This window comes from Chelmon rostratus, chromosome 22 (genome assembly GCF_017976325.1).
Source record: "Chelmon rostratus isolate fCheRos1 chromosome 22, fCheRos1.pri, whole genome shotgun sequence".
NCBI lineage: Eukaryota > Metazoa > Chordata > Actinopteri > Chaetodontiformes > Chaetodontidae > Chelmon > Chelmon rostratus.
The window spans coordinates 6,196,958-6,210,104 of record NC_055679.1 but is presented as its reverse complement, the minus strand read 5'-3'; the positions used below and the strand labels follow the sequence as shown (position 1 = coordinate 6,210,104).

At 43.3% G+C, this 13,147-nt stretch overlaps 1 protein-coding gene across 1 annotated transcript in view; it reads left to right on the top strand.

Moving 5' to 3' along the window:
* LOC121625479 (synapsin-3-like) overlaps positions 1-13,147 on the top strand; it is an 83,340-nt gene that overhangs the window by 9,909 nt on the left and 60,284 nt on the right. The window contains exon 3 of the mRNA XM_041963568.1: positions 8,695-8,786. Coding sequence (XP_041819502.1) covers positions 8,695-8,786 — 92 coding nt within the window. The remainder of the gene's footprint in view (positions 1-8,694; positions 8,787-13,147) is intronic.

The following is a 13,147-nucleotide window of genomic DNA, read 5'->3' as shown; positions in this document are numbered from 1 at the left end:
AAGCTGGACCGGTGATTTTATAGCCTGTTTGCTCGGCGCTCCACTGTTGTGGTCACGTCCTTGCTGTGGGACGGTGGTGGGTTTGGAACAAGAGTCAAGATTTTTCTATGAAATGTAAACTTGCGTGGATTTTTCAGAAAAAATCTTGTGGTGTCACAGATATTGAACCCCAATAAAAATCTGGCAAAATATATTAGACCCCTTAAATTAATAGTGGGACCATATGAGCCCCCCCAAAGCTCCGCCACAGCTCTAACTGACCTACTTAGATCTTGTTGGACCCTCCGCTCTTTCCCAGAAGCCCTCCGCGTTGACGATAACAAGTGAGTCACTAATTGCCTTCAGCAGCCAGACTCTTCACAGGCTGTTAGCGCACCTCGCTGAGAGCCTGAGGACGACGGAAACCCAATCTCTGTGTGAAAAGTTAGCGACACGCTGAGATGAATCCTTTTAGGGGGTGACAATAAAAGCGGAGAGACCCGCTGCACTTTCCCCGTCTCTCTCCCTTCAAATCCCGCTTCCTCATTGGCTTTTCACATCTCGACACAGCAAACATCCTGACAATGAACAGACTTTTTTCAGTAGCAACACTGAAACATGGCACCGACATTAAGGTTGAAACAGTCGTAGCTTTTCAAAGCTGCCGTCTAAATTGTATGCCTTTTACATTTTTACATTTTTTTTAATTATTTTAGTTGGATGGACGTTGACCTCACCTGACATATGCTAGCTGCCATCTATCATGTTCAATCTGATGAAGCTCTCTGAGCCGGTGCTCGCAAGCCCCAAACTAACATAACTCTCCTGTGGCTTACTTGCTGCCATATAAGGTGCCATCTTCGGACTCCAGCGCACACTCACCACAGCATGCGATGCTGCAGTGAGGAGGCATGATGCCAACCTGCATGGAAGAGGAAGAGAAGGCCGCTCTCGTCTTTGATTCTTCGATGCAAAGCCTGTCATTAAGGCCGCGGTGCCACCTGTACCATCCCCTGACACAAATGTGCGAGCCCGCTCTCGTGCATCATTCCCTCTCATTTAACATGACCCGCTTTGACTTTGCATTTGGCAGACGCCTGTGGTCCTGTGTTCAGCGGGTAACTCTTTACATCCACCAAACAGATGCTCATGGGAGCACCGGTGGTGGTTCCTCGTGCTCCTAAGTGACTAATAAAAACGGGCTTGAAGCCATTGCTTTTTTTTTTTTTTTTTGCAAAGTGAAATATGTTCAGCAGTAGTTATTGATGCTCTGAGTGCAAAAAGCATGCCAAGCGATCCTCACAGTCAAATTAATATACCAGCTTACCTTATTATGATCCGGAATGAAAAACAGAGGCAGAAATGCAGAGGAAAGGCCTCACTGACACACAGAGCCAAGTACAGGAAAGGTCTGTATTGCTTAATATGAACAGAGCTGGGAGTTGTTTATTAATGTCTTTCACTCTCACTCTGTCAGGTAATCCCTTGTGGTTTGAAGGGAGAGTTAATGTGGAGTTACATAAGGTCAGTGCTCGTATATCGTGAGCCTGTGACTCACTTAAATCACAAGATCCAAAACAATAAAACTAAGGTGAAAACAATATCATGCAGTTTTCCCTCTGGTATGCACCTCTTCTTGTTTTTACCATAATGTCATAATCCTAGTTCCAAAATGAAGGTTTCCAGTTATGATAGCAGCACAGTTGAGCTTCGATCTGATGGCTGCTGTCAGCACGCTAATGCACCCGCAATGACAATGTTAAGATGCTGATATTAACTGATATTAACGTAATTTTCATTGTGTTCATCATTTGACTTTAGCATGATAGCATTAGCTCCAAACTCAAAGTACAGCTGAGGCTGATGGGAATTTGAAACACCTCCAGTGCTTCTTTTCTGCTCAGCTATATTCATCCTTGAGCTTGATATCACTGTAACAACCGAGCTGTAATATGAAGATGCTTCAGCCCACTGACTCAACTGATTGCATGATCTGAACACATATGATTGCCGCTTTACGCTTGGACCCGGGGATTAGGTGCGTTCATTCAGAATAGCGGTGCGTTCCAGAGATTTCAGGGGATTAGGTACAGCCTACAGTACCTTATGTACCATTTAAAGCGTCTTGGGTGTGTGTGGCATGGCGATAGTGCCAAGCTGAGGGCCTCTTGAGGTGTGATCTTGTGATTGTCACAAACTCCAAAATGAACGATCACCTGCTGCAATCCAAGCTGATGGCAGACACGATGACACCCAACAGAAGGCTGCCTGTTTGCTACCCACAAGCCCCGCAGAGTCATAAACACTGCAATTTACACAATTGCACAAATTAGGCAGTTAAATTTGAAGGGCTCTTTTGTTTGTGAAAGAACAAGGGGGAGGTTCTCCCGGGTTGCCGGACCATGTGTGGTTTGGGTCGGGCGGGGCAGCATCTGTTCAGCAGGCATATGACCTCAGCGCTGTCCTGCTGCAGTCATGGCAGCTCACAGGCAGTTGGCTATATGTTATCCGTACCCTTTCTTGGCAGGTGTCTGCACATGACGTCGGGCATCTGGGAAGAACTCGGTCAAGGCCGGTGATTTGGTTTGGTAGTTGCTGCAGACATTTGCCTCACCCGGCTGCCCTCACGCCTTCTGGTGCCCCGTGGCATTTAGCATCTGTCTTGGATTTCAACATGTAGTGCCGCAATGGATTATTTCACTGCTGTACAAGGTGGAAGTGATTAGCGGCAAATGCTTCTCTGTGGTGCACATGAATGGTCCACTGTACTTCAGACCTCTCAATTGCATCAGTATGTGATTCAACTGAGCTTATCAAGAGTTACTAAAAATTTCGAGGTAGTCAACAAAAAGCTGCCGCCCTGCAGCTACAAATCAAACCATTACAGTCTGTTCTCTCCTATTTTGTACACAAAGCTGAATAGCTTTACCTCATATAACTCTGACAGGTCAACCTGGCGCCCATACAATTTTTTGCACATTCACTGATACACACTTAGTACCAGTAAACACGCATCACAGTCCAGGAGCAATGTAACAGCTTCTTCTATGCAGCATTCTCTATTCAGAGTGGTATTTCATCAAGGTGTTGTTTGATCAAGGTTTTTCCCATTTAAACCGAGGAGGTGAAACAATCAAAAGAGCACTTTGTGTCACAGAAAAACATCTATTTTCAGATGAAAGGAAACCTCACAATATGAGGCTCCATCTGGCCCAGAACGATTTCATCAACAGCTTTTCTGTTTGGACACTCGGGACCAAAAATAAAAAAGGAACAACTGTCAATAGACCAAGGGCAGTGTTAAGAGGAATATAATAGGCATTTGTGGAGAGAAAAAAGGAAAGTTCAGTAAGGTTGATTATGGCTGAAATCTGCATAAACAGTTCTGAGAGCATCTCTCTCATCTTTTCTTATTTTGCCTTCATTGGCTGCTTCTAGTACCTGCCTCTATAATTATATAATACAACTCCGATTCCAAGACAGCTGGGACGCCGGATAAAGCATAAATAAAACTAAATGTGATAATATGCTAATCCTTTTTGTCATATACATAGTTGAAAACAGCACAAAGACAATATATTTAATGTTTTCGGACAAGGGCAATTTGCAGAAAAAAAAAAACCCTGTTTGGATCATTCCACAGGGAAACAGGCTGATTGGTAAGAGGTGATAGTATCATGATTGGGTATGAAAGGAGCATCCTGGAAAGGCTCAGTCGTTCACAAGCAAGGATGGAGCGAGGTTCACCACTTTGTGAACACATGACTGTATCAAGGATGTTACTACATGGGCTCAGGAAAACTTACATCATTAAACACAGTTTGATTGTAAACGACTGATGATGATTTTTATTTATGTTTCACACAGCTTCCCAACTTTCTTGGAATTAGAGTTGAATAATAAAATGATATAAATATATAGCAAATGTGAAATAATCCCAATGATAATGTAATACTAACTGTAGTCAAGTGCTAATTTCCATAATCATCATGATAAAGTACATTCTTTCACATTAATCACATTCACATTAATGTTTTTGACAGCTGATATAATGCATACGTGATTTGTACTATATCCCATCTCCATACTATAACATTTGTATACCGGCCTATTTCCTTCTTATCTTCAAATGACTGCTTTCAGTCATTTCTCATCAACCAGTGATTTCAGCTGCTTTGATAGATTTGACATTGACTGACATTCAGCTGCTTTCACATCTTATTCTTTAACTGACATTTCACGTGCTGTCTAGATGTGAAGTGTCATTTCAACTGATTCTTACTCTTTAGCTGACAGTTGAACCACTTTGACGTGAAGTTGTCTCTAATTCTTCAAATGACAGTTCAGCTTCCACTTCACCTGGCTCACATGTCAATGTTTCAGTGGCTTAGACGTGGACTGGCATTGAGACCACTTTCTTCTCTTAAGCTACTACTAACTAACATTTTAAACCTGTTTACAGTGTTTTCAACGCAAGCAAGTTTTCTTGTTGCCCACAAAAAGTTATACGGTAATACAATCCATGTATTACCATGGATTGTAGTTGAAGAGCAGCTTAACTGATCCGTCCAAGCTGTTTTTGTCAAAGGACAAAAGATCCTGTTTACAGTTTGACTCATGACCGAACAAAGGCACCTTAACCACCTGAACCTCAGTGACACGGGCTAGTCCAAGTCTAAAAATACTTGCAAAGATTCCAGATGAGCTGCTGTCGAGTGGTGTTTACTGGACTGTCCACAGGTTCACATGGCCTGGCAGTCAGGACAGACAGTCCCCGCACCGCTGCAGGGATAAATGAGGCTGGCCTGTAAATTGCTGTGGCTAAGCTTAACCAGTGCCTCGCACCACAGTGCTTTTTGTCACGTATGAGATATTATTAATGCTAGTCAAAGATTCAAAGTGTCATTTTCATATGAATAAAAATGTTTGTTTGAATTTCTGTAAATAAACTAATTATGTAGCAGTGAGCAGTGGGAGGGAACATGGCTGGCAGGCGCTCAAACTACAAAGGAACAAGCTCATCAAGGAGACACGTTGAACGCAATCGCAATCATACTGTCTTCTATAATTCTGTTCCCCCGAACAGGTTGGCAGCAACTCTTCTGGAGATGAGAAGAATCAGCTCTGGAGGCAGTCGTCCCATGTATCACTTCCTGTTTTTCTTTCCCAGGGCAAGAGCTGCTCCAAGACAAGTGTCTGAATGTATTACCGTGATGGTAACCATGGCGCTGTGAAAAGCCTCCTGTCCTGGCTTCTGGGCCTGTGCCCCGCACCAGCCACTCCATCCATTACTGCCCAGTGACAGTGGTTGTTAGCACTCCTCTAACCCAGAACAAGCCAATCAGAGATGACGTGTGACGCTCTGCCCCTGCCAGAAAGTTGCCCACTCCCTGGTTTTATCTGGTCGCGGCAAAAGTCAACGTAGGCCCTCGTGTTTGGGATCGGATTCGTTTAGGAGGTGCGATTGAGTGTGCATTTGGGTGTGTTATGCATTTCAGAGTCTTTTTTAGCAAGGCGAGCGCTCCTGAGCACACAGATGTTTCTTTCAGAGGTGGGGATCAGTAGAGAAGTGCTGAGAAAAGGAAGGAAGCCAAGTGCATGTCCTTGAGGCACATTGTGAGTGGCGCCTCGTTGTCCCCTAAATAAGATTACGGCATTTACTCGCCCCCTGCTCTTCCTCTGAGAGTGCAACACAATAAATAAAAGAGGTGGGTGGTTTTTTTTTTTCTTTTCTTTTTCTCTCTTGGCAAACAAACCCCCAGTTTCGTTACATTGGCACATTCTTTTCAAAACCAACTCACTCCCCCATACGGAGTTTACATAGGCCACAGCGCTGGATGAAAGGGACGTTTATCTCTGAGAGAATATTGCTGATAATATTTCCTTTTCATGCAGATGAAAGCAGGCTTAAAGTCTCAAATGGTGATCACAGTGTGAGGATGTGTAGATAGCAATTGACTTAACTTGCTATGCAAATTGGCAGGAGCTGGGTTGAGTAGAGGGTCAGCTGAAGGATTTGCTTCTATCCCCATCCATGTTTTTCTGTCTGTTGAAGGCAACAAAGTGGAGCAGCTTACTGCAGGTTTGTGTTATTGCGAGGTTATTCAGCATCAGCTAGCGATCAGCTGTTTGACAGTGAAGCAGCTACTCTTTATTGTGATACCTATACTTTTGTACAAAACACTATTTTAATAGACTAACATTATGAAAATGCAGTTTCTTAAAGTTTCCAGTGTTTTAAATTTCTGATACTTCTTCTTTAAGACTGCAGAACCTCTGGCTTTGACTCTTTATACCTGCATGCATTCTTTTGTCTCCTCACCACCAGTGACACCTTTCACATTACACATCATTTGACCCGTTGCTAACATAAAAATTCTTGATTAGAGCAGCTTTAAAGCTCTAGGTTGATCCGAGACATCAATAAGCAAGCTTGGAAACAGTGTTAAAGTCACAGCACCCCATTGTTCAGACCAGGCAGGGAACAAAAGTGCACTCCGATAGCGAGCGTCTTTGCAATCAGAAGAGAACTGCTTCAAAGTCCTTGAGTCTATTCAAATGCAAACTTTACAAATGCAAACCAGCTACGAAACACTACATGCCCTGCAATAAAGCTTTTTTTTTTCGAGCAAGTCCAGAAGTTAATCCACTGATCCCTTCACTCAACCTGTTTCTTTAATTATCTTACTGCTGTTTGCTGTTAGCCATGTGCCATACATGTGTGCCATACATCCTCCTGAGAAGGAATTTACTTCCTGGTTATGAGTGAGAAATATTTTGCATGAACCAAACATGAGCTCACTTTCATAAAATGACTTGCATGTATAGCACGAAAGCTAGAGTTAAAGACTAGAATTTGCTGCAGAGGTTGATGTTTTCTCGCTGCAGTAAAAACCTCTTCAGATGTAGTGTGATGCACATTGTCGCAGTCATTTTGAGTCGGGCTCTCCAGCCAAAAGCAGTGTTGACACGTGTTGCGACTGTGCTTTTCTGTTCTCCGTGGCAGCACGCCGCGGTCAAAGCTGAACGCCGGGTCTCAGTTTGGCACATCCATGGATGGCATTTTCATCCTGATTATGTTTTTCCTTCGAATAACATTTCATTGTGAAACACAGCAATTCTTTTATACAGTGTTAAGAGGGAGTGAATGACTGAATCCGGTCCATTGCTGACTCAGGTTCAGAGCACTCACAGATGAATGAAATGCAGACATGTTCTCTTTGTAGTGTTTGGTTTGTTAGTCGACCATGTTGTGTCAAAGTGAAATTTTGTTTTTCCACAGAGACGCAGCAGGCTGCTTGTTTAGGGCCCATTAAACCCACTACATCAGTGTCACTCCTCACACTTAAAAGTGATGTGAAGACTAAGAAATGGCAGCATTTCATGTCTGAGGTCAACTGGCTGCTGTTTAGCGCCCCTCCGGGGCTTTCTGTACCTGGATTTTGTAATGATGCAGCCTTGAGGTTGGGCGAGAGATCACGACACATATATGATCCAACAGTTTATGTGTAGTCCACACATACACAAGTAGAAAAAAATCCTGTCCACACAGAAAAAAAATCTCCCACCATATGAAAATGCCAAAACATAATTGAAGCGCTGTCAAGGCCGTGCCAAACCAACAGGTGGCGATATAACCCTAACCCTGCAGCTTTTTATCACTGTGGTTTTGAGAGGCATGCTAAATGTTAACTTGCTGATCTAATGGTTAGTATAATGTTTAGCATGTTCGAGTGTGTTAGCAAGCTAACAAATCCTATTAACACAAAGTCCAGCTGAGGCTGTTGGGAATGGCATGAGTTTTGCAGATATTTGGTCATAAAGCAATGTATTGCGCAAATTAAAAACACATACATGCATCTCTGACTGATGTGTGATCTGTTGCACCTGTAGCATCTCCCAAAAGTGATGTGCATGGACACACCGCATACAAGTACACTTCTACATCTCGTTTTGGCTGATGCCAAGTTGTTCTTGAAACTATATTTTGAGTTGCAGCAACTGTATTCTGACAGTGTGTTATAATAACAGACACTATAATGTTGAATAAAAAAAACAAAACAAATGTAATTTCAAATAAGAAACCTCCAAAGAACAGCTCATTTCAGGAATGCTGAATTTGGTCTGGAGCATTAACATCAATAGATTTCTTGACTTCTGCGACAGTCATTAGCAGGAAAATTGAATTGTCCCTCTCTGGTCCTTGCCCATGTCGAAAGTCATTCCCAGAATTCGGCTTTCACCCCTCCTTTCGAGTATCTCTGGGAGTTTGACTGAGTCATTAGGTAACCGGGCTACGGCCTTTCACAAGACTGTCGCTGTCCTGGAGGACACAGACTGGGGATAACTCAGTTTGCCTCCTCTCACCAGCTCTCTCTGCTGTGTGAATGCAGAAATGTAAAATGAAGTCAACCTGAAAAAATCTATGTCTGTTCTGCCTTGGTAGTGTGAGGTATTTTTCTTACCTTTGTTTTTTTACATCTTTATAGGAAAGTTAAAGTCCTGCATCTATAGCTCCATCATATGACTCTCATGAGACAAAACATTTTTACTTTCACTTTTTAGAACGAATATATTTATGTCAGAAGACCTTTTGTTTGTCCGAGCACTGAGTCAGGGGGTTCCATTACTGAGGACAAACTTGACCTTTTTCATTTTGTCTGTGTATAATGCACCATCTAATCAGTCCTTGTGTTCTGTCCTTGTGTTCCCCAGGCGGAGTTCACAGAGATCAACCTGGCTTCCTACGTGAACTCGGGATGTATGGTGGACATGCAGGTCAACAAAGGTGGCACCAAAGTGGTCAGGTAAGATGCTCGAGGACGAAAGGGAGCTCGAGCCCTCTGACGCATTTGCCCACGCAATCTGTAATCTGCCTCAGTGAGCCTGCACAAAGGCTCCTGTTCTTTTCTCTCAGCGGCATTGAGCATGACTGTGTATATATAACATTGCATGCACTCAGAGAAATCAAGGCTGTTATGTGATTATGCCTTGGGAAAACAAAAAAGGACTTCTTACCCTATTTTAACCTCGCTGGGAACTTTGTGTGACAACGTTAAATGTCAACTCTTCTGTTGTTTTCATGTGCTTATGGGCCCTGTTTTAACTCTAGTTCATCTCTCGTGATGCTAATCCATATTTCAAAATACATGTTAGACTGGCCAAGAGTTTCAGTCTGATCAGTGCTCTCACAATACCAATAATTCCTGTTAGGCCATGAATTGCAATGCCAGCTTTTGTGCGAACCAGGAAGCTAGTAATAAGGTAGTTAAGATAGTCTGTGCCCACGTACATTTAGTCACTGTGCAGAAATCAGATGATTTCCATGTCATATAACCATTCATTATAGCTGCTGTGGGCTGACAATGCTGACAAGTGCTGGCACTTTGCATCACCGTCACGCCAATAATCACAGCAAAGAAAACGCGAGTCCTATCTATGTTATCTTTGGCGAGCTACTGAGCATTTGGGTGCAACTGAAGTGTAAAAAAAAAAAAACCTTTCATCTTGCAGTGGCAGCGGTGGCCTCTGGCCAGTAAGCAGCTCCTGTAGCAGCAGTTAGACAGCGAAGCTGGGTATTTAAATAGACTGCTCTGTTATGTGAAGTTGGCACCTGAGATCGCTGATGATCAGCTGATCTGGGTGGCAAAGAGGTCTTCATGCTCCTGCTCACCCTACTGTGTGAGCGCTGTTAGTACTTTAAACATTTTCATGAACAAAACCAATATACTGTACAGTCAGACATCACAGCTTTAAAGCGCCTATGATCAGTATTTTTATGAACAGTGTGTCACATGACTGCATGTAATATGAAAAGGTTGCTCATAGTGACAATTAATAATTATCACTCTGCAGTTCCGCTCAACTCTACAGATTGTTTAGCATCTTTCAGATCACTGTTTGTTTTTACGGACACAATGTTCCTGTTGAGACCAACGAAATTAGCAACTAGCTGGGGAGCACAGTGGAGCATTTAGCAGAAAAAGAGCCAGATATTTCCCTCGGGAGTCGGTGGAGACTAAAACAGAGCTAAAAGGAGAGTGAATATTGGACATGACTCTGAATGAATGCTAACCTTAGCATTAGCATGCTCCGTATCTGCTGGACGTGTGGATAAGCAACTGCTAACAAGTTCGCTGTATCACCTTAAAAGGTGATAATCTGCCAGTCTTGTGTTTACGGCTGTGAACACAACATCTTACAGCTGTTTACAGCTGGAAATATGTGCATATATACTGCCGTCAATAGTCCTCCAATGCTTCTGCATCCTGCATCAGTCCATTGGATCAACTAACTGAGTGCACGCCATTCAGTGTCAGAGCCCACCAATCCTCATTTTAGCCTTCTTGTGGAATAATCAGCTAATCTGCGTTTTGGCCTCAATTCCACACAGTTTTGCTAAACAACTTTCTTATCGGTGTTGAAAGCAGCATTTGTACCAGAACTGGCCTCGCCGTGCAGTGGAGTGCGAAATCAAGCGAGAATAATCACAGACGGGGGCAGTAACAAGGCTGATGTCACAATGCAACCTGTTGTCAGAATGGACACAGAGGTTATTGTGTGGGTTGAAAATTTTTTGGCCATACTGCCGTAATGATAGAGAAGCCAAATTGGCTACAGATGGTCTGACTGCTGCCGTGTTCACACAACACTGACATTCACGGCCAAATAGTTGTGGTCAAGCTTGTCGTTTATGACTCTGAACTTGACTACAAATAGTAAAACGGTTGATTCTAGCTGGCAGTCTGATTGGTTGATGACTAATAAAGCAGAGTGGTTAGAAACACGATCTTATAACCGGAAAGTTCAAACCCACAGGAGCTGATGTCTTTCATTGAGACTCTGAAAGTTTCTCTGGATGAAAGATCAGAGTGTATCACAGAGTGTAAACTGATAAAAATCCTTTTCATAGATTATAGCCAGTGAACGCTAATCATTTCTTCGATCGCAGTGTCTCTCATTCGCAGCCAGAAGAATGTTGAGATACTGCCACAGATACACAGGGAAGACAAATCGAGTTTCCCAAGCATAAACTAAACACACTCTGATTACATTTTTCCGTGTGTGTGCGAGATCATTTAAGGGCAGCTCACGTGCATACAGGCTTGTTTACACGGCGTTGTATATTTAAAGCAGGTTCCTGCTTTTCCACGTGTCCTCTGGCTGTTGTGTTCACAGCGCTCTGACCTGCGAACCCTCCGTCCACAGGCATGCTCTCTGAACTCAGCAGCAGCGCACTTTCTCACAGTTCTGCGGTTTCAGGCTCGTTTATGCTGTGACGTTTCTCTCACTTGTGCCACATTCGCTCTGCATTTCAAAAATGATCAACTTTATAGTTTATGGATGCTCAATGGAATGGAGACAATAGAAATCATATGGTATGAATCAGTTGTGTATGTTGTGTGTGGGAGGCAAAAATAGATTTCACTGTGTTTTAACAGTATGTGTGAACTTTATGAGACCAGGTGCGGGATGTATCAATGACACACGTGTCAAAAAAACACAATTTCCCACAGAAAAACTGTTATTCTGAAAGTCAGTGTGCGTACACACTTTCTCCAAGAGGGAGCTCCGTCTGACATGGTGTGTTAAATTAAATTGGTGAGAGGCTGAACGATGAGTACACACAGCTTGCTATTTAAATCATGGCAGCCAAACGTGCAAGATGTACTTGAATATTATGAATACTGCTGCGGGCTTCATTTCATAAGTGCTTGTTTTCCTTTATCGTGAAGCACAGCTGCTAAATCACCCATCACCTTAATCTTCAATGATACAGATATCAGGGCCGATCACCTGTACATGCATTGAGTTAATGGCAATGCCACCCATTTAATCATCAATTAATCATGTATGTCAGTGGTCACCGCCATGTGCATTAGTTGTGTGTAATAATGGCTGCTCTGATGCTTCCTCTTTACTGTTTTTTGTTTCATTTACAGGTCTAAAGACTTGTGGAGTAGACAGAAATGTTGACATGCAAACAGATTAATGGTGTGATCACTTCCATTTAGGGTGAACTGCATGAGTGGAAATCAGACTTGTGCACATGCATACAGTTTCACAATGACTGATATTCATAAAACATAACAAAAAAACAATGCACATACACACAGTCTGGCTTTATGCATGCAGCATCGGTTGTGAACTTTGTGAATAATTTTTGGTGGATGTGTTTCTTTGGCTCTGTGTTCATTTTGCTGCCATACTTTAGCATTCCTGCGAAATTTGTCTCGTGGAGCCAAAACAACAGCTAAAAGAAAAAGATGCAGCAAAGCCTGACTTCCACTTCCTGCTTCCACGGCATGTGGAGCTCGCATGCAGTTTTGCCACCGCTGTGTACGATGTGCAACGTGGCACGCACTGCGCAGCCTACAGTACAGCGCAGGGACACACCACAAGGTACAGTAGTTATGGCGTGTTGTTCCCTGCCGCTCTGCTGTAGTCAGCCCTTTGGCTTCTCCGCTCTCTGCTGCCAAAACCTCCAGCGAGCTGCTCGGCTCCAAGTGGGAACACTGGTCTGGCTGAAAGACGGACCACAGCAGCCAAAGTATGATAAGCCCCAGAGCAACGTTCCTCTCCTCCACCATCCTTAGAGAGCTCCTGGTGTGGATAATAAAAGCTGTTGATTAATTAGTGGCAATTAATGTCTGAGAGCGGGACTGTTGGTGATCGAGGAGTTTATTGAGCTTGTGTTACTGGTGCACTCACTGGAAGCAGTTTTCAGCTACATGGCTAAAATGTGGATGTAATAGTAAATGTGAGGTGGAGGTTTTAAACTGGGGTTCAGCACAGTAAACCCCGGAATTCAGTGAAAAAAAACATGTGTTGCTCTAGTAGGGCCTAATTAACACTAGCTGCTCACATTATTGTGCCCACGGGGATACTTAGACCAATACTGAATTTCAATGAAACAAGCCATTCAAGCCAACAATTTACACAGCACTTTGACAGGTGACCGGGTGTTTGTGTAAAAGGCATTGTGCACAGTTTCATCCCTCAACAGTCACAGAAGAAGTTCAGCTATTTTCTGTAAATATGTGTAAGTATTTTAGAATATCTGACTGGCTTTGAGAAAGTGTTCAGTTGGCTGTTTTTTGCTATGTGCGGTTCCCGACCTCGCCCGGGCCGGACAGCCTCGTCACTTTCCTCGCCATCCTCGGCCCCA